This window comes from Bos javanicus, chromosome 1 (genome assembly GCF_032452875.1).
Source record: "Bos javanicus breed banteng chromosome 1, ARS-OSU_banteng_1.0, whole genome shotgun sequence".
NCBI classification, from domain to species: domain Eukaryota; kingdom Metazoa; phylum Chordata; class Mammalia; order Artiodactyla; family Bovidae; genus Bos; species Bos javanicus.
Genome location: NC_083868.1, coordinates 130,397,355 through 130,419,325, shown reverse-complemented (window position 1 = coordinate 130,419,325; position 21,971 = coordinate 130,397,355). Strand labels below are relative to the sequence as shown.

Genomic DNA, 21,971 nt, shown 5'->3' with positions numbered 1-21,971 from the left:
GCGACTGAACTGAAGGGATAAGTCATGGAAAATGCGAAGAATCAGCAAAGGGATCAAAAAATAACCAGTGGGGTTAGAGAAAAACCAGAAGAGAAAATATTCTGGAAACAGCAAAGAAAGAATTTCAAGACAATGACAATAATAGGTAAAGGAAGATAAGGATCACTGAATTAAGCAACATGGAAGTTACCTGTAACATTGACAAGGTATTTTAAGACTATCATGTAAGAAAATGTTTAACTCATTACCTGTAAAACTTTATGCTCCTTTTGAAGTTCTTTTATTTTATTCTGTTGCTGGCAAACCCTATTTACAGATTCATCCTCCATTTCACCAATTTTGGACTTCACACTCTCCATAATTTGTTCCAAGTCATTAGCTCGTTGTTCCTGATCTGCTGCTCGGCTTTGCTGTTGCTGAAGTTCATTTCTAGTAACAGACATACAATTCCTTCTCTTAGTAATAGTAACAAATCATATCAACCAACATATCCATCTACCAACATAACAACTTTCTAAAATTTTTTTGCATTCTTAAAATTTCTATAACACAAACCAACAAAGGAAACATAGGGTATCAGTATATATCGAAGCTATTACCAAAAGATTTACCTACTAAAAATATTTTTTACTTTATATTTAATCAATGGAAAATTAAATTCCAAGATTCTTTTCAAGCGAGTTATTTTTTTAAATGCATATCATTTGTTCACATACAATTCAAAACAGATTTTTTTCCATTTTCTTACTTAAGCTGTTTATTAGTTTCTATGAGCTCCTGGATCATGTTCTGTTGACGCGATGTTTCCTCCATCATTGTTTTTAAATTCTCCCTCATCGTCTGTGATGACTGTTTGTCAAAAATGATGAGATCTACATTTTTTGAAATGTAATACACATAGTAAAAATGAAGATAAGAAAAACATTAAGATTGAAAATGTTTTTTAAAAAAAGAAGCTTTTTATCTTAAGGAGCAAGAACATAATTTGATTACCTTTCATATCTGTTCTTTTGACTAGAGATAAAGGCTTTAAGCCATGCATCATCAACAGCACATTTATGTTTTCCCATTCTGCTTCTTCCCGCTACAAGTACAAGAAGACAGAAAAGGATCAACGTTAAGATATAGGGTGAAGAAATGCCCTCTTATAATTTCCTTTGTTTTCAGAACAGACTTTTTTTCCAAAAGCTTTAATATGAATTTTTATACACACATAATGCTTAAAATTAAAACAGATTTGTTTCTAACAAAATTAGACTAAAAAGGATGCAAATAAGCACAAATACTTACATTATATCTGGAATTACATAATTCCAGAACACATATATAGGTCTTAATGAATAAATTAAAAGCCTTATAATTTCAGTGAATTAAATAGTACTCTTGTCTGGAAAATCCCATGGATGGAGGAGACTGGTAGGCTGCAGTCCATGGGGTCACTAAGAGTCGGACACGACTGAGCGACTTCACTTTCACTTTTCCCTTTCATGCATTGGAGAAGGAAATGGCAACCCACTCCAGTGTTCTTGCCTGGAGAATCCCAGGGATGGGGGAGCCTGGTGGGCTGCCGTCTATGGGGTCGCACAGAGTCGGACACGACTGAAGCGACTTAGCAGCAGCAGCAGCAAACAGACCTTAAGTTTCTTATTTAACTGAACTTTTTATTTAGGGTTTTTTATTTAACTGTCACCTTAACGATGACCAGGGTCACAACAAAATCAAACATATCTGACTGGAAGAGCCAATAACTTAGGTAGTTCCTTGTATAATGGACAAGGTCTAACTATGAAAAGGAGTCTGTCCATCTAGGTAACTGATTCTAGTAGAAATATTCTGAAAGACACTCCTAATTTTTGTATCCCTGATTCTACATATGTATTTACCCTGAGAAGGGAACTCTCTCCAGATTAAAAAAAGAATAAAACCTAACAATAAATAAAAACAATGGGTAAGAAAAGAACATAAAATACAACAGAAACAGGTATTTTTTAAATGACATTTAAATTCATGATGTTAACATCAATAACAGGTTCTTAAATACAATGATCAATTTTAAAATCAAGTGTGTGAGATACTTTGCATTCTTTTTAAAAAACCTTAAATATCTTTTATAGTATAATGTAAGTATATTTGTGAAAAGGTGATTTGAGTAAATTTTCAATTTATTTAAATGCTTGAAAAGTATCTAATGTATTTTATTAGTGAATAGCATGTAAATATTATAATAATGTTAATATTAATAATTTGGAGAATTTTTTCCCCTCCCTCTCTCCTAGAAAATTTTTAAAAGTTCAAATAAAAGTATTACTCTTCACATCCAATGGAGAAGGAAATGGCTACCCACTCCAGGGTTCTTGCCTGGAGAATTCCATGGACAGAGGAGCCAGGCAGGCTACTTTGCAGTCCATGGGGTTGCAAAGAGTCAGGCATGACTGAGCAACTATCACATTCACATTCAAATTCCCCTCAGACATTAAAAAATCTACTAAAATAGATAAGCAACAAGGATACACTGTATAGCGAGAGAATTATAACAATTATCTTGTAATAACTTTTAATGGAGTAAAATCTGTTTTTACTGATTTAGTGATCAGTAAAAACTACTGATTCACTATGTTACACACCTGAAGTTAATACTGTAAATCAACTATACTTCAATTTTTAAAAACCTATCAAGACAAAAACCAAATTGTCCTGACGACTCTTTGATAGGATTATGGCTCAAATACCAAACAAATCTTTCATTTTGACTGCTGACTTCCTTCTATTTCTTTATCCTTTCTGTAACTCTCCCGCCCTGACAATTTTTTTCCCTTATTTTTGTCTTCTGGTCACAAAGATTAAAGAAACAGAACTAAAACTGTTGCTAGAATCTGTTTGGGGAGCCAAAAGCTCTGTGTGGGTATATAAGTGGAAACCTACTGCTGCTGCTAAGTTGCTTAAGTCGTGTCTGAGTCTGTGCAACCCCACAGATGGCAGCCCACTAGGCTCCTCTACTGGAGTGGGTTGCCATTTCGTTCTCCAAACCTACTACGACTCATTAAAAAAAAAAAATGCCCTATAAAAAAAGTCACATATTTTGAATGCCCAAACTATACAAATACTGTTGCCTGATAACTTTTTAAAGGTTTGTTGTTGTTTTTTTTTTTTTTGATGTGGACCATTTTTAAGTCTTTATTGAATTTGTTTCTATATTGCTTGTTTTATGCTTTGGTTTTTGGCCAAGAGGCATGTAGTATCTTAGCTCCCCGATCACCGATTGAACACACACCTTATGCACTGGGAGGCAGTCTCAACCACTGGACTGCCATGAAAGTCCTGATAACTCTTTTAAGAGAAAGAAAAACATCAGTTCAGTTCAGTTGCTCAGTCGTGTCTGACTCTTTGTGATCCCATGAACTGCCGCACCACAGGCATCCCTATCCATCGCCAATTCCCAGAGTTTACCCAAACTCATGTCCATTGAGTCAGTGACGCCATCCAACCATCTCATCCTCTGTCGTCCGCTTCTCCTCCTGCCCTCAATCGTTCCCAGCATTAGGGTCTTTTCCAGTGACTCAGTTCACATCAGGTGGCCAAAGTATTGGAGTTTCAGCTTCAGTATCAGTCCTTCCAATGAACACCCAGACTGATCTCCTTTAGGATGGACTGTTTTGATCTCCTTGAAGTCTAAGGGACTCTCAAGAGTCTTCTCCAATACCACAGTTCAAAAGCATCAATTCTTTGGCACTCAGCTTTTTTTATAGTCCAACTCTCACATCCATAGGTGACTACTGGAAAAACCATAGTGTTGACTAGACGGACCTTTGCTGCCAAAGTAATGTCTCTTCTTTTTAATATGTTTTCCAGGTTGGTCATAACTTTTCTTCCAAGGAGCAAGCATCTTTTAATTTTATAGCTTCAGTCACCATCTGCAGTGAATTTGGAGCCCCCCAAAAAAAGTCTGCCACTGTTCCCCCATCTATTTCCCATGAGGTGATAGGACCAGATGCCATGATCTTCATTTTCTGAATGTTTTAAGCCAACTTTTTCACTCTCCTCTTTCACTTTCAAGAGGCTCTTTAGCTCCTCTTCACTTCATGCCATAAAGGTGGTGTCATCTGTGTATCTGAGGTCATTGATATTTCCCCCGGCAATCCTGATTCCAGCCTGTGCTTCATCCAGCCCAGTATTTCACATGATGCATTCTTTGGCATTGCCTTTCTTTGGGACTGGAATGAAAATGACCTTTTCCAGTCCTGTGGCCACTGCTATTTTCCACTGGCATATCGAGTGCAGCACTTTCACAGCATCATCTTGCAGGATTTGAAATAGTTCAACTGGAATTTCATCACCTTCACTAGCTTTGTTCATAGTGATGCTTCCTAAGGCCCCCCTGACTTCACATTCCAGGATGTCTAGCTCTAGGTGAGTGATCACACCATCATGATTATCTGGGTCATGAAGACCTTTTTTGTATAGTTCTTCTGTGGATTCTTGCCACTTCTTAATATCTTCTGCTTTTGTTAAATCCATACCATTTCTGTCCTTTATTGTGTCCATCTTTGCATGTTCCCTTGGTATCTCTTAATTTTCTTGAAGTGATCTCTACTCTTTCCCATTTCACTGTTTTCCTCTATTTCTTTGCAGTGATGACTGAGAAAGGCTTTCTTGTCTCTCCTTGCTATTCTTTGGAACTCTGCATTCAAATGGGTATATCTTTCCTTTTCTCCTTTGCCTTTCGCTTCTCTTCTTTTCACAGGCTTCACAGTAAGGCCTCTCTGACAACCATTTTGTCTTTTTGCATTTCTTTTTCTTGGAAATGGTCTTGATCACTGCCTCCTGTACAATGTCATGAGCCTCTGTCCATAGTTCTTCAGGCACTCTATCAGACCTAATCCCTTTAGCCTACTTGTCACTTATATTGTATAATCATAAGGGATATGATTTAGGTCATACCTGAATGGTCTAGTGGTTTTTGCTGCTTTCTTCAATTTAAGTCTGAATTTGGTAATAAGAAATTCACAATCTGAGCCACAATCAGCTCCTAGTCTTGTTTTTGCTGACTGTATAGAGCTTCTCCATCTTTGGCTGCAAAGAATATAATCAATCTGATTTCGGTATTGACCATCTGGTGATGTCCACGTGTAGAGTCTTCTCCTGTGTTGTTGGAAGAGGGTGTTTTCTATGACTAGTGCGTTCTCTTGGCAAAACTGTTAGCCTTTGCCCTGCTTCATTCTGTATGCCACAGCCAAACTTGCCTGTTACTCCAGGTATTTCTTGATTTCCTACTTTTGCATTTCAGTACCCTATAATGAAAAGGACATCTTTTTTGGGTGTAGTTTTAGATGGTCTTGTAGGTCTTCATAGAACCATTCAACTTCAGCTTCTTCAGCATTACTGGTTGGGGCATAGACTTGGATTACTGCGATACTGAATGGTTTGCCTTGGAAACGAACAGAGATCATTCTGTTGTTTTTGAGATTACATCCAAGTACTGCATTTGGGGCTCTCTTGTTGACTATGATGGCTACTCCATTTCTTCTAAGGGATTCTTGCCCACAGTAGTAGATATAACGGTCATCTGAGTTAAATTATGTTTGAAGAAAAACATAACTGTTTGCAAATTCCAAAATATTTGAGAATGGCATTTTCCAAGTATAAACTGAAGAAGACCAGTCTAATGAAATATTCATCAAATTAGTATTACGTAAGTAGGAAAAACTGTATAATAAAGCCTCCTTCTGGACACTGATATGTTGTGAAGTCTTAGAATAAGGATACCATTTAATAATTTTAACCCATCATTTCCGAAAATGCTTTTACTCAAGTAGCCTTTTAAAGTAAGGTTTTTCACATTTGTAGATGTGGTATTCTTTGACGCATACTTTGATAAACACTGGTTTCAAATATTTCAGGTTTACCTGTTTTTCAGTCATGAGTCTTATCTGATGATTTGCTGGACTCCTTGGCTTTAGAGGCTGCTGTAGATACAATTTCTTTTGTAGAGTCAAAAGAAGTTGAGATTGGCAATAAAAAATTGAATTGCCTAAAATAAAAAAAGTGCAATAAGGTGTTAAAGAAAATTATATTTAAAAGAACCCACTACTCTTGGGCAATTTAAGCATTCCTAAGCCAAAACTTCTATGACTTCTAAGAAAGCCGATTTTTATAATTTTAATGTTCTCTAGAAATGAAACATTATGGGGTTTTACACATATATACACAAAGAAAACTATTTGTTTTAACTAGGTAATGTGAAAAGCAAGTGATGCTAATAAACATTTTTTGTAAGCTGCTTCCCCAAAAATGAAAGAATTGTCTGAATTCATTAGTTTAATAATTAATTCACTAGCCTAACTCAAAGGGTAAATTAAATGCCACATTCTTAGGTGGTCTTTATTTCTAAGTAGATCAAAGGCTAGCAACACAACGTATTCTATTTGACTGGCACACACACAAGTTTATATTCAGTCTACCCTCCCATCACGTGCTCTTGTTGTCTAAGACTCTGCCATTCTATAGGAAGAAACTTCCTTGAATTTTTATGGTATCTAACTCTTCCTTTGCAGAGGCACAATCATCACACATATTCATTGGCATCATGGAATCTCACAACATGAGAACCTTAGAAAGTGTTTAATCCAACATCTCTAGCTGTCAAAGCTGGCAGGAAAGAGTGCTGGGAGAATTGTACCAATATATCAGATGCTATAACCATGTGAGACAGAGAAGTAAAATGATCCTCCCTGCTGCTAGTTCAGTTTTTCTTGCAAATCACCCTTCTGTCCTTCTACTTCTGCTTCAGATAGTGAAATGCACCAATACTAGTCACCAATAATTCATTTTCAGCTAAACCTAGTAACATGTTGCAAATTCTCCAATTCTGCAATTTTTGCTGCTGACATCAGAGAGTACTCTCTCCCCTTTAAACTCTGGTCTCGAATGCACTATGTTCATCTCTCTCACTTTTATTTAAATAAAGATACTTTTTGAAAGTATCAGCCAACTTCAATGGCTACCACCTTTCAGCTAGTTTTTAAACTTTTCATTAGAGAAATTTAAAAAAATACATACAAGTAGAGAAAGAGTAAAATGAACCCATGTATATTCATTAACCCAAGATCAATAATAACCAACATTCTTCCTTATTTATTTCATTTCTCTACCCACTTCTATTTCAGTACTCACCTCCAATAAATGTAGACTCATTTTAACATAACTTCAATACCACTGTCACACCAAATTATATTAATTCCTTACTATCACTTAATATCTAGTCCATGTTCAATTTTCCCCCAAATGTCTTAAATTTTTTTTTTTTTCTCCAAATCAGAATCCAAAGAAGGTTCACATATAGCACTCCTAAATGCATATATGGGGAATTAGAAAGCCACTGCATGTACCCAGAGAAAGGTGTAGGCTAAAAAATACCTCAAGTTTATAGGTCAGGCTGATCCTCAGCACAAAGACAGCCAAAATTTAAAACAAAGAAAAACAAACCCCAGCAAACCATGGCAAAGAAAGAGAATCTTATTTCCATAGATATTACTAGATTCAAATGTCCAGTTTTCAATAAAGTAAAGCTTACAAAGAATCTGGAAAGCATGGCTCATTCAAAGGAAAAAAAAAAAAATCAAACTGTCTCTGAAAAAAAACAACAAAACTTGATGGCACATCTACTGCACAAAGCGTTTAAAACAACCACCTTAAAAAATTCAAAGAACTAAGGGAAGATGTGGAGAAAAAATAAGAAAAAATATATGATCAAAAGTGAAATATCAGTAAAGAGAGAAAACAACAAAACGAAAATCAAACATATTCTGTAACTGAAAAGTATAACTGAAATAAAGAATTTACTAGGGGCATTCAAATGCAGATTTGAACAGGCAAAAGAATGAATCACAGTAAGTGTGAAGGTAAGACAATGGAAATTATCAAGTCTAAAGAATAGGAAAAAAGGAAGACTGAATAAAAGTGAACCTTACCTAAAGGACCTGTGAGACACTACCAGTTGTGTCAACACACGAATTGTGGGAGTCCCAGAAGGAGAAAAGAGAGGGTGGTAGGGAGAATATGAAATGATGGCTGAAAACTTCCCAAATTTATTGAAAGACACAAACTCCTAGAAACATAAACTCAGAGACCTACACCAAGAAGTACTGTAGTACTTTTTTTTCAAGCTTTTCAAAGAACAAAGAATCTTGAAAGTAGCAAGGGAGAAGTGACACATCACACACAAGGTAATTACCAGCAGATTTCTTAACAGCAACTTTGGAGACCAGGAGGTAGTGAGATGATATAATTCTTCCTGAAAGAAAGAAACTGTCAATCAAGAATCTTATGTTTGGCAAAACTATCCTTCAAAAGTGAGAACAGAATAAAGATATTTCCAGATAAACTAAAGTTTAAGGCATTCCTTACCACTAGACCTGCCCTACAAGCAATGGTAAAGGTAGTCCCACTAGTTGAAATAAAAGGACACAGGACAGTAAATCAAAGCCATATGAAAAACTAAATATCTCAATAAAGGTAAATGGCATGGTAAATACACAGGCAATTATAAAAGCTGCTATTATAACAAAGATGTGTAACTCCACTTTTTGCTTGCTACATGACTTAAGAAACAGGTCTTTTTTTAAAAAACAATCATTAGTCTAAAGCTAATATTATTATAACTTTGGTTTGTAGTGTCACACATTTTCTACCTAATTTAAGACACTAACTCATTTACTAGAATTTTTGTTTTCAGGCACACATGTATAAAGATGTAACTGCAACATCAACAACTGAAAGAGGTGGGGATAGAGCTGTAAAGAAGTAGAATTTTTATACGTTATTTAAGTGAAACTCCGATAAATTCAAATTAGTGTTATGATTTTATAATGGTAAATGTAAACTTCATGGTTACCACAAAGAAAACAGTGATAGAATATATAGAAAAAGAAAACATTCTGCTACAAAAAAAAAATCAACTAAACACAAGAAGACAGTAATACAGGAAATGAGGGAGGGGAAAAAGCCATGTTACAAAAAAATAGCAAAATTACAGACAGTAATCCCTTACCTGTCAGTAATCACTCTAAATGTAAAAGGGTCAAACTCTTGACAGACTGGTAGAATGAATTTAAGAAAATATGATCCAACTATGTGCCTAAAACAAGACCCATTTTAGAGCCAGAGACACAAAGAGATTGAAAGTGAAAGAATGGTAAAAGGTATTTCATGAAAATAATTTTTTAAAAAAAGAAAGAAAGAAGGAAAGTCTAGCTATATGAGTATCAGACAAAATAGACTTTATATCAAAAAAGGCTACTAGAGACAAAACAGGACATTACGTATTAATAAAAGATTTAATACAGCTAGAATACATAACAATTATAAGCACTTGTGCACTTAATAACAGACCACTAACACATGTGAAGTAAAAATTCACAGAATTGAAGGAAGAAATAGTTCTGCAATATAGGTGGAGATTTTAACACTCCATTCTCAAGAATACATAGTAATCAGACAAAAGAAAAGTAATGAAACAGACAATGTGACAGAGTAAAACAACCAGATCTAGTAGATTTATAAAGAACACTGGGAATTCCCTGGTAATTCAGTGGTTTAGGACTCCATGCTTCCACTGCAGGGAGCACGGGTTTGATCCTTGGTCATCGAACTAAGATCCCACAAGCTGATCAAAAAGAAAAAAAGAAAAGAAAAGAAACCTGCTCAACAACAACAGAATACAGTCTTCCAAGTACACATGGGACATTATCAGGATAGACTATATGTTAAACCACAAATTAAGTCTCCACAAAGAGGTGAAGTTAGAAATCAAAAAATAAAACAAAAATTCATAAGTTTATGGAAATTAGACAACACATTTGTAAATAACCAATGGATAAAAGAAGAAATCACAAGAGAAATTATAAAACTCTTTAAGATATTAATGAAAACAAAACACAATATTTCAAAACTTACAGGACACAGTGAAAGCAATCCTGAAGGGGGAAATTTAAGAGTTATAAAAATTTGCATTAAAAACATGAAAGATCTCAAATTAACAACCTAAGTTTGCAACTTAAGGAACTAGAAAAAGAACAAACTAAACCCAAAGCTAGCAAAAGAAAAAAATAAAGATTAATTAGAGCAGAAACAAAGGAAATAGAGACTAGGAAAGCAATAGAGAAAGTCAATGAAAGACATCTGAAAAGATCAATAAAAAATGACAAATTTTACCTGATAAACAGAAAAAAAGAGAAGACTCAAATTACTAAAATCAGAAATGAAAGTGGGAACATTACTACAAATTATACAGAAAAAAGTATTAAACAATATTATGAACAATTGTATGCCAACAAATTAGATAACCAAAATGAAATGGACAAATTCCTATAGACACAAAACTGAATCACAAAGAAACAGAAAATTGCAGTACATCCATAACTAGTAATAGAACTGAATCAGTAATCAAACTCTCCCCAAAAGAAAAGACATGGACCGAGGGGTATAACTGAGGAATTCTACCAAAACATCTAAATAACTACTAACAATTCTTCTCAAACTATTCCAAAAAATTAGACAAGGGAATACTTCCTAACTCATTCTTGGAAGATAGCATCACCTTAATATTAAAAGGTCAGACAATACAAGAAAAATAGTAATATCCCTTACAAGCATTGATGCAAAATACTAGTAAACCAAAGGCTTCCCAGGTGGCTAAATGGTAAAGAATCTGAGTGCCAATGCAGGAGGCACAGGAGACAAGGATTTGAACCGTGGGTGGGGAAGATTCCCTGGAGCAGGAAATGGCAACCCATTGCAAGTGTTCTTACCTGGAAAAATCCCATGGACAGAGGAGTCTGGAGGGCTATAGTCCATGAGTTCACAAGGGTTGGACACGACTTAAGCGACTGAGCATGCACACACTAGTAAACCAAATTCAGCAGCATAGTAAAAGAATTATACACCATATTCAAGCGGGATTTATACTTGGAATGTAGGAATTAGTTCAACATATGAAAAGAAATCAGTGTATCACATATTACATTAATGGAATGAAGGAAAAGAACATACAATCATCTCAATTGATGCAGAAAAAGCATTTTACCAAATCCAACACCTTCTTGTGATAAACACTCAATAACTAGGAATAGAAGGAAACTAATTCAACAAAACAAAAGATCCCCTGGAGGAGGATATGGCAACCCACTCCAGTATTCTTGCCTGGAGAATCCAATGGACAGAGGAGCCTGGGGTCTTCAAGTGTAGGATATGATTGAAGCAAACTAGCACACACACAACTCCACAAAAGCCATATATGAAAAAGCTACAGCGAACATCATATTCAATGGTAAAAGACTACAAGCTTACCCTCTAAGATGAGGAACAAGGCAAGGATGTCACATTCACCACTTTTATTCCACATAGAAATGGAAGTTCCCACCAAGCATTTAAGTAAGAAAGAGAAATAAAAGGTATCCAAATTGGAAAAGAAGTCAAATTATCTCTATTTGCACGATACGATTTTATATACCAAAAACCTTAATACACACACACGCACATGTGCACATGCACATACATTAGAATAAATGAATTCAGCAAAGCAGCAGAATATGAAAATCAGCATATAAAAACCATTTGCATTTCTATATACTAACAATGAATAACCTAAAATGGAAAATAAAAGAACTCCATTTACAACGACATCAAAGAATAAAAATAGGAGCAAACTTAACCAAGGAGGTAAAAGTCTTGTACAATGAAAACTATAAAACATTGCTCAAAGAAATTAAAGACATAAGTAAATGGGGTCACATCCAATATTCATGGATCATAAGACTTAATATTAAGACATTGATACTAACCAAAGCAATCTATAGATTCAGTGTAATCCCCATCAAAATCCCAATGACATTTTTTTCAGAAATAGAAAACCTATCCTAAAATACATATGGAATCTCAAGGGACCGTGAATAACTTGAATGTAATCACCTGAATGTAATCTTGAAAAAGAAGAAAGAAGCTGGAGGAATAACAAGATGAAGCTGAAGGAGTAACAGCTTCCTGATTTAAAACTCCTTTGCAGAGCTACAGAAATCAAAACAGAGTGGTGTTGGCATAGACCATTTGCATAGAATAAAGACCCCAGATAGAATCCCTCACATTTATTGTCAAATGTGAGTGCTGAAGATGCTTTTGAACTGTGGTGTTGGAGAAGACTCTTGAGAGTCCCTTGGACTACAAGGAGATCCAACCAGTCAATCCTAAAGGAAATCAACCCTGAATATTCATTGGAATATGATGCTGAAGCTGAAACTCCAATACTTTGGCCACCTGATGGGAATAACTGACTCATTGGAAAAGATCCTGATGCTGGGAAAGAGTGAAGGCAGGAGGAGAAGGGGACGACAGAGGACCAGATGGTTGGATGGCATCACTGACTTGATGGACATGAGTCTGAGTAAACTCCAGGAGTTGGTGATGGACAGGGAAGCCTGGCGTGCTACAGTCCATGGGGTCGCTAAGAGTTGGATATGACTAAGTGACTGAACTGTCAAATGTTTTTCAATAAGAGCGCCAAAAAGCCTTCAAAAGGAGATAGTCAGTCTCTTCCTCTGCTGTGAAAACTGTAAAAAGAATGAAGTTGTACCCTTCAGTTCAGTTCAGTTCAGTCGCTCAGTCGTGTCCGACTCTTTGCGACTCCATGAACCACAGCACACCAGGCCTCCCTGTCCATCACAAACTCCCAGAGTTCACTCAGACTCAAGTTGTACCCTTGCTGCTGCTACTGCTGCTAAGTCGCTTCAGTCGTGTCCAACTCTGCTCGACCCCATAGGCGGCAGCCCACCAGGCTCCCCCGTCCCTGGGATTCTCCAGGCAAGAACACTGGAGTGGGTTGCCATTTCCTTCTCCAATGCATGAAAGTGAAAAGTGAAAGTGAAGTCGCTCAGTCGTGTCCGACTCTTAGCGACCCCATGGACTGCAGCCATCCAGGCTCCTCTGTCCATGGGATTTTCCAAGCAAGAGTACTGGAGTGGGGTGCCATTGCCTTCTCCCAAGTTGTACCCTTAAGACCACACAAAAAGTAACTCAAATGGATCAGAGACCTAAATTTAAGAGCTTAAACTGTAAAAATTTAAAAGAAAACACAGGGTAAAAGCTTTACAATCCTGAATTTGGCAATGATTTCTTAGATATGACATCAAAGGCACAGGCAACAAAAAGTAAAAACAGACAAACTGGACTTTACAAAAATTTAAAATTTTTGTGCATCAAAAGATACTGTCAACAGAGTAAAAAGGCAATCCATGGAATGGGAGAAAATATTCACAAATCATCTATGTGATAAGGAATTAATATCCAGAATATATGGGGCTTCCACGGTGGCCCAGTGGTAAAGAATTTCCCTGCCGATTCAGGAGACACAAGGGACATACGTTTGATCCCTGAGTCAGGAAGATCCCCTGGAGAAGGAAATGGCAACCTACTACAGTATTCTTTCCTAGGAAATTCCATGGACAGAGGAGCCTGGTGGGCTACAGTCCATGGGGTTGCAAGAGTCAGACACAATTAGCAACTAAATATAACAATAAACAATCCAGAATATACAGAGAATTCCGGAAACAACAAAAAAAATCTGATTAAAAAATGGGCAAGGAACCTGAACAGACATTTCTCTAAAGAAAATATAAAAAAGGCTATAAACACATGAAAATATTTCAACATTACCCATTAGGGAAATGCAAATCAAAATTACAATGAGATACCACCTCATACCCATTGCTGCTGCTGCTGCTGCGAAGTCGCTTCAGTCGTGTCCAACTCTGTGCGACCCCATAGACGGCAGCCCACCAGGCTCCCCCGTCCCTGGGATTCTCCAGGCAAGAACACTGGAGTGGGTTGCCATTTCCTTCTCCAATGCATGAAAGTGAAAAGTGAAAGTGAAGTCGCTCAGTCATGCCCAATCCTCAGCAACCCCATGGACTGCAGCCTTCCAGGCTCCTCTGTCCATGGGATTTTCCAGGCAAGAGTACTGGAGTAGGGTGCCATTGCCTTCTCTGTCATACCCATTAGGATAGCTAAAAGAAACAGAAATAACAGATACTGGTGAGGATGTAGAGAAACTGAAACCCTTGTGCACTGTCAGGAATATAAAATGGTACAGCTGCTATGAAAAATAGCATGGTGGTTCTTCAAAAAATTAAATGTAGAAATGCTATTAGGATTCAGCAATTTGACAAAAGAACTGAAAGCAGGATCTTAAAAAGATACTTGAACATCTATGTTCACAGCAGCATTACTCACAAAATATACCTAAAAGATGGAAGCAACCCAAGTTCCATCAACAGATGAATAGATAAGTAAAATATGCTATAAACCATACAGTGGAATATTATTCAGCCTTAAGTAGTAGTGTAGTGTTAGCAGCTCAGTGGTGTTCAACTCTTTGTGACCCCATGGACTGTAGCCCGCCAGGCTCCTCTGTCCATGGAATTCTCCACACAAGAATACTGGAGTAAGTAGCTATTTCCTTCTCCAGGGTGTCTTCCTGACCCAGGGATCAAACCTGGGTCTCCTGCATTGCATGTGGATTCTTTACCATCTGAGTCATGAGGAAAGCCCATTCAGCCTGAAACAGGAAGGAAATGTTTACCTAAGTTACAACATGGATGAACCTTAAATATATTAGCTAGTCACAAACAAATGCTGTATGATTCCACTTATATAGAAAGTAGAATGGTGACTGCCAGGGGAATGGTTGAGTTATTTAATGGGTATAGAATTTCAGTTTTACAAATGAGAGTTCTGTGTGTGTTTACAGAGACAGAGCTAGGATAGTTATATCTACCTGTCTACAAAAAAGCCTAAAACCATGATTGACTCAGGATCCCTAGAATACAGATTATGATCCTTTTGAAAAAGAAGTTTCTTGAAAAAATTATTTCATATTTGGGACAGAATTCATTCAAGATATCAGACAACAAGGAAGTTATTAAAGATAAGTAGTGCTGGACTTCCCTGATGGTCCAGTGGTTAAGACTGTTTCCAATGCTGGGGGCACAGGTTCAATCCCTGGTCAGGAAATAGCCAAAGAAAAAAAAAAAAGACTAGTAGGGTCATAGCAAAAGGATAGGCTTGAGTAGGCTCCTCCCACTCAAAGATGACAGCACATTAGCTTTGATAATTAAAATAACTGCAATGAACTGAAACCCATAAAATGTTTAAAATTTATGACTTCATATTGATATTAGGTTTTTTAAAATAATTATCTTCAGAAGATAAGGAACCAATTCATTTTCTCAAAAATTGGTAAATAAATGGAACAAATTGTTCATGCTGCCTTTCCTAAAGAGATTTTACTGCTACATATTCAACTGAGGGGCTAATATTCTAACTAACAAGTAAAAGAAATGATAAAATTAGAATATCACTATTTTGCAGCCTTCAATGAACAGATACAGGCATCAAGTATCAACAGGTGCTGGAAACACAAAGAGAAACGAGACATTCTGCACCTCCTATGATCCTGCCAAACACCACCTAGAGAATTACCAAAGGAATTGAATCTGAGTCTGATTCAGTCTTTGATCCAGCTACAAATGTGTAGGAATTACCCAGGGCAGAAGAACATAATCAACTGTACATGAGTATGCAAATTGCAAAATCCAGACTGTAGGATATATAGGTCAAATGAGACAAGTTCTTCAGATAAGTTATAAGGAAAAGAAAGGAACAGGGGGAAAACCTACAGATTAAGAGATTTTTTTTTTTTTAATATAATGAGCAAGAGGTACACTTTAATACTGAAGAATACAGATTTAGGAAAAAACTTTTTTTTTTAACACAAGGAGGAAATTACTGTAAAAGTCAGAAGAATGCTACTAATGGGAGTACAGAAGTAGCTGTAATTGGGATAGACCAGTCTTAGCATGGCTAGCATGGTTCTCTACCCTGGCCTAGGAGGTATCATCACTTAATTTGTTAAGGTATACATTCAGTGTGTGTGTTCATTTCTGTTTGATTTCATAATAAAAGTTCACTATTTAATTAAAAAAAAAAACTGTATTAAATAACAATAAAACCAAAAGTAAAGGAAATACTAACCAAAAGAAGGCCGGTATAGCCAGAATAGCAGGGTTTTAAATCATGGCTTCTGCCAGGCAACCAAGAAACCACTAATCTCTGTGCCTCAATTTCCTTATCATAAAATGAGGATAATAAAAGTACTTAGCTCATAGGTTCTTGGGAAGATTAGGAAAGTTAAAATACAAAGGACTAATTGAACAGTGCCTAGCACACAGCAGGATAGAGGTGGTGATGAGAATTGGTGACCAGCTGTGTTATCTTAAATAGTTACTTAGCCTCTCTGGGCTTCCGTTTCCTTTATGGAGCTTCAAATACCTGATAGGATTATGAGGAGGTCAAAAGGAAACATATGTACAGTTTTCCATAATTAGTAGATCCTTTCCATGGTCTCTCAATTCCCAGAGAGAGTTATCTATCACATCAGACATACCTCAGTCATACCACATTCCTCTTGTACTTTTCACCTTGTCATTCACGATGATCTCAATGAAATGATCACTCAGTGAGTCTCATGTCTGAAACTGGATCTTCATCTACGTTTCAAAAAAAATAAGAGATCCAAATCTTAAAATGTTCATCTCCTGGTAAGAAAGGTCTTGTGTTATTCCCAGAGCAGGCATCTATGGTACTGGTGGTAACCACTAAACAGAAGCTGGAATCAATGAATTAACTGCTAATGGACATAGATGGTCACCACCAGGTGCCTTCACTAGGGTCTTCTTTCCACTTATCCTTCCTCTCCCAGCTGTGCTAAAACATTTAGCTGGGTGTCCAACTCTATCACTGTCTAGCATCAATTCTGATTCTGGCTTCAAAGGCAGAATAATTCTTATTGTCAGGAGTACTCTCAGACAAAAACCACTGAATACAAAAAGCAAAGGCAGGGAGAACTATCACAATTTCACCTGTGACCAAGCCCTCCTTTTCAGGGGCCCATGCTGTGAAATTAATGTGCCAATGGTTTGCAGCAGTCTTCTCCCCACTACAAACTGTAACAAGACACAGGTCTGGAACTTTGCATCAGAAAAGTTCCCCAGAACTTGGGGAACCAATGCTTCCCCAAAGCCAAAGAAGCTGCAGCTTGCTTTAATCAGTGTCATATCACACCTAAAGTAAGACTATAAGAATAGCAGTTGCAGGGTAGGAGTTCATTTATACACGGCTGGAAAGACACATACAGATAAGCAAAACAAAGTTCTATCTCCTTGCACTGTCCAGGTCCACCAAAATTCCTTTGGTAACTCGCCCTTTATAAGTCTGTGACCCCTATAACATGCACCATACATTAAAATGTATTTATTTTTCACTACTTTCGGGGGGAAAACTGGAAATAAAGCATAGGCAGTAGCTGTTCTTTCTCAAGTCAAGTCACATCAAAATCTGTAATTAGCTTTCTCAAAAGTACATATTTCACTTTACTGCAATAAATGGAACATGAAATGCTTTCAAAGTCTCTATTTAACGTTCCTAAGAAGAACTGAATTTACCGCAAATAAGTAAACGAAATTAGGGCTGGATCTCCTCTAGACCAAATCATTCTGCCCCAGGAGAAGTTACATAAAGGGTCAGAACACTCCTCCAAGCAGAAGCTGCGGCATTCCCTTGTCAGCCACCTCCTCCCCAAGGTGGGGTGGGCAAGGCTCAAGTCTGTTTGGCAAGACCGAAAGTAAAAAACAAAACAAAAACCTCATACAGAAGATTGAAACCAACATGGATAATGCGTGCACAGTGTGTAACCTTATGCTTGCAAAATAAAGCGGCACAAAAACACTTCTGTTTGGCCTGCGTGTTACAAGTGTCTTAGCCTTTAGTTATTTCCAACTCATTGATCTTAATAAAAATCAAATTAGACTCTGCATAAAGAGCCCCGCACTCTGAAATGGGCCTAATAAAACGGAGAAAGAGATAATCATCTACCTACACCTTCATCTATCCCCCACCTTCTATTCCTAGCCTTCACTAGCCCAGCGACCTCCTCAGACACCTTGACACTGAAAGGAGGAGCGGGTCGGTCCTGGTGGACTCATGGGGATGGAGTAACTACCTACTTATCCAGAATCCAGGGCGCGCCGAAAATCACTCCAAGCTTCACACTCATTGCCTCATTTAACCTTCTCAATCACCATGTAAGGCAAGAATTATCAGCTGTGTTCCACAAATAAAGAAACTGAGGCGCTGAGTTTTTACAAGCGGAATCAGAGACCACAAAGGGCGAAGCCAGACTCGAACCAGGTTTATCAGGCTACCCTCCTCCCCTCGGCCTTTATCCTGGGACTGTTAATTGGAGCCAACCAGTTCCGAGGCGGCTCGTCTGACCACTCTCAGGGCGCAGGTGAGGTCAGTTCCCGGGGTTCCTCAGGTAGGGGCTCCTCAGGCGGGGGCTCCAGCCGACCCCTCCGTAAACCTAGAACGCCGCTCACCTTCCTCAGCCGCCGCCTACCTCCCGCAGCGCTCTCAACCCGGCCGGCTCAGCCGCCTCCGGCCCCGCCTCTGCGACCGTTACCCTACCGTGGGAGGTCGGCCAATCGAGCAGGAGCTCATCGAGGAATCCGCCTCTGCACCGGCCGAAACACCGCAGCGATTTGCTCTGACCGCCCGGGGAGGCTGGTCCTGCCTCGCGCCCTCTGGTTGGCTCCGCGACTGGGGGCGGGGCTCACTTTTAGTGCAGACTGCAGGGGGCGGGGCGGGGAAAGGGCTCTGCGCCTGCGCACTTCCATCTCTCTCACTCCCTGGATCCTGGCTGAGCGCTGCAGAGCCTGGCACTTGGAGGATGCACATAAATGTGTTGATGACATTTTATCCTTCCGCTAAACATTTTCCAAATCTCGACGAAGTATCAAGCCAGACATCGAGCTCCCGAAATGCAAAAGTGGCTGACTGGAGATGTTCAAAGTGTAGTTAGGGAGATAGGTATACACCCTGCAATTAACGCTGCAGTACGGTGGGCTTGATTAGAGAAAGGTGTGCAGGGCACAGACGGGAAAGAAAGGGAGGGTTACCTGGGTCGCTGAACTCTTCCTCCTCCAGTAGATCTCAACCCTGGCTGCCCACTAGAATCCCCTGGAGAAATTTGAAACGGGTACTCAGACCTCTGGCGAAATATATCAGAATCAGACCCATGGGTCAATAGTTTGCTAAAGCTCCCCCAGGTGATTCCAGTGTGCAGCCAAGCCAAGGTAGGGAACTATCACTACAAACCTAGAGAGATGCATAAGAAGAATGGTGAGTTCCCCAACAAAACAGATAGGAAAGACATTGAAACCACAGAAATGTGTTCAAGGGCAGAGGAGGGTGGGGTGGGAGGGGCTGGTCAAAGGTTCTTTACCTCTTAGTGCAGAAAGAAGTCAGCCAGAGGCAAAGTGACAGACAAGAACTGATTTATTACATGCAAGACGGGCAAGGGAGTGCTACTCAGAGAGCTTAACAGGGCTACAGTTTTATAATCAAAGGAAAAGTGGGGAGGGGGAGAATGTCACCTTTTCCCTCATTCTTGAGTAGACATCAGGCTTCCATCATCAGTTCCTCCTCCACATCAGGCTGGGAGTTATTTTGACCCTGCATGGTCGAACTGGGACTGTCATGGCTCAAAGGAAATGAGAAAAAAAGCAGTAATATATTCTAAAATATGGTAAATCATCTCAGCTTTCAATATAATGCCATCTTTCATTTATAGTTTTGTTTTTAGTGTGTGCAGAGGAGTGTGTCCTAGTAATTGTTAATTTACTGACCTCACTGGGCAGGATGCATGTCTCATGCCACCATCATTTTATTGTTTTGGGACATGTCTCATGTTTCTGTTACCTGGCTTTGTTGCTAAACAAGCCTGCTTTCTTGGGTGGTCATTGACTTACAGGAGTCTCCCATACTTTACCTTCAATCCCCTAGTGGGATTAACTATTTAATCACATACTTTGGCCCTTTACTCTGTTCCTGTGGGTATTTAGGGAAAACTTCACGTGCAAATTAAGCTAATAATGCCAACAAAAATATTATTATAATGCCTAGTTCACAAGTGCTCAGTAAAACTTTTTTTTTCTGTAGTTAAATCTGGGCTCCTTTGGTACAGCTCATATCCACTCCCTAAAAATCTAACTTCCAAAGCATTGGCCAATATAATAGGCTTCCTGAGGAAGCTGAGGAGTGTGTTGTGTCATTGGAGAGTCAGAGGAAGAAGGCCTTGGCAGATGCACTAAGGAGCTGGGACTTTGTCCTGGAGGTGATGGGGAACCATAGATGAATTTTCAAAGGAAGTATAAAATGGAAATGCTTTTGTCTGTGGATTTTCAAGCCTAACTTTCTTGCATCCTGATATAAAGGTAAAAACTAAAACAAAAAAAAAAATCACTCTACAGGGTACAAATACTGCTTTTTCCATGAAAGGAAATTATATAAATCCTCTAATGATCACTTTAATAAATTCAGAATCTAAAAACTGGGCCCCTGTCCACCTTTTTCAAAAACTCATGACAGGTTAAGCGACCCAGAAATTCCCAAGGTAAAATCCAGCTGCCATACACCTGAAGGGGAGGTCTGGCAGCCATTGTCATTGCACCTTGTAGCCACACGATGTCACTGTTGACAACCTGTACCTTCCAATTGGTCAAAGGATGCAGGTCTGTAGCATAACAGGTCCCACAATGGCCAACAGGGATATCCCATGGAAGGTATCAGTCACCGTGTCTCTCACAAGGAGGTCTCAGGGTCACAGCTTTTAGGGTTCAACTTTCAGGTCCATATTCAGCCTCCTTCCAGGCAGCTGGGGCCACTGTGAGTTTGATTTCTATGTCTGTCTGCCCATGGAAACCTGTCCTCACCTCACCACTACCCCATGCCCATTCCCTACTTAGCTACTTACACTAGCAATGGTTGGCAGATGTTCATCTTCAACACTTGGAACACAAAGAATCTCACTTCTTGACTTTTCCAGGGTAATATGGGAACTTACCCACTTTTCTGAGTGTCACTGCTTAATTATAGGTAGGAGGCCAAATATCATTGGTCAATTAGGATTATTTGAGCTATAAATAGAACACTGAATGAAAATGTCTTCTTAAGCAATAAGAAAATTGTTATCTCATATAACGGTCATCCAGAGGCAACACAGACTTTGGACTAGGTTGATTCAGTGGTTCAACAAGCTATCAAGGACAAGTTATTGGAAAGTAAAGGCTATCAAGTTTATCAAAGTATCTAGGAAGAGTTTTCCCTGTGTTCTGCTGTAAACATAGTAAGTTTCAAATTCAAATGAAAGCGCTGGTCCAGATGTCTACCAGGAGCAATCAGGACCACATGCTTCCTTTTCCATCTGAAATCTTTACTTCTGATTTTTTGAGCCAATTAGGTCACTTAGGCACACACTCTGCCTCCAATCAGTAACTGCCTGGCAAATGTACAGATGATTTAAGCCTGAGTTCCAGCAGGGAGAAGGAGTTAGCGTAATTGGAATTAGCAGTGGGATGGATGCTCCTTGAGTCACATGGGTTGTAAGGTGGAAGCATGGCTATTTGGGTAAAACTGGAGTCCTATAAAGATTGAGAGGAAAATGGACACTAGATGCAGGATCACCAGTATCCTTCACAATTTGCAAAGCACAAAAAGACTGATTATTTTCTAATTACTAACAATACAACCTCTCTCTATTCGCTCCTGGATTTTGTATGTAGCAAATAGAGGGAAGGAAGCTCTATAACATGTGCTCCAAAGGAATTCCTTCTTATGAGCCCGAAGGCCTTTCTAGCTCTTCTGTTTGCTAGCAAAGGAAGGACTCTGCACACAAGTTCAGTCTTTAGCTCAGTGTCCTGCTGTGCTGGTCTCAAGAGTCTTCTATGGGCCTCATCTACCCACCAGGATTCAAATAGCTCAAACACTCATTTAACATTTGTTCATTTACAGAAACTTATTATGCAACTGTT

General features: G+C 38.5%; 1 protein-coding gene across 9 annotated transcripts in view; it reads right to left on the bottom strand.

The window, feature by feature from the left end:
- CEP70 (centrosomal protein 70) overlaps nucleotides 1-18,569 on the bottom strand; it is an 87,510-nt gene extending 68,941 nt beyond the window's left edge. For 4 of the 9 annotated variants that reach the window (XM_061420498.1, XM_061420513.1, XM_061420489.1 and 1 more), the window contains exons 1-5: nucleotides 8,231-8,290; nucleotides 5,904-6,028; nucleotides 994-1,084; nucleotides 749-872; nucleotides 249-429 (exon numbers count right to left, since the gene is read on the bottom strand). In XM_061420498.1, coding sequence (XP_061276482.1) covers nucleotides 249-429; nucleotides 749-872; nucleotides 994-1,084; nucleotides 5,904-5,918 — 411 coding nt within the window. In that variant the 5' untranslated portion in view covers nucleotides 5,919-6,028; nucleotides 8,231-8,290. Of the gene's footprint in view, nucleotides 1-248; nucleotides 430-748; nucleotides 873-993; nucleotides 1,085-5,903; nucleotides 6,029-8,230; nucleotides 8,291-14,356; nucleotides 14,494-14,539; nucleotides 14,603-16,489; nucleotides 16,593-18,479 lie in introns of those variants that run through there. The other 5 variants (XM_061420550.1, XM_061420560.1, XM_061420522.1 and 2 more) reach the window with 4 other exon arrangements.
- Between the last annotated feature and the right edge of the window lie 3,402 nt (nucleotides 18,570-21,971).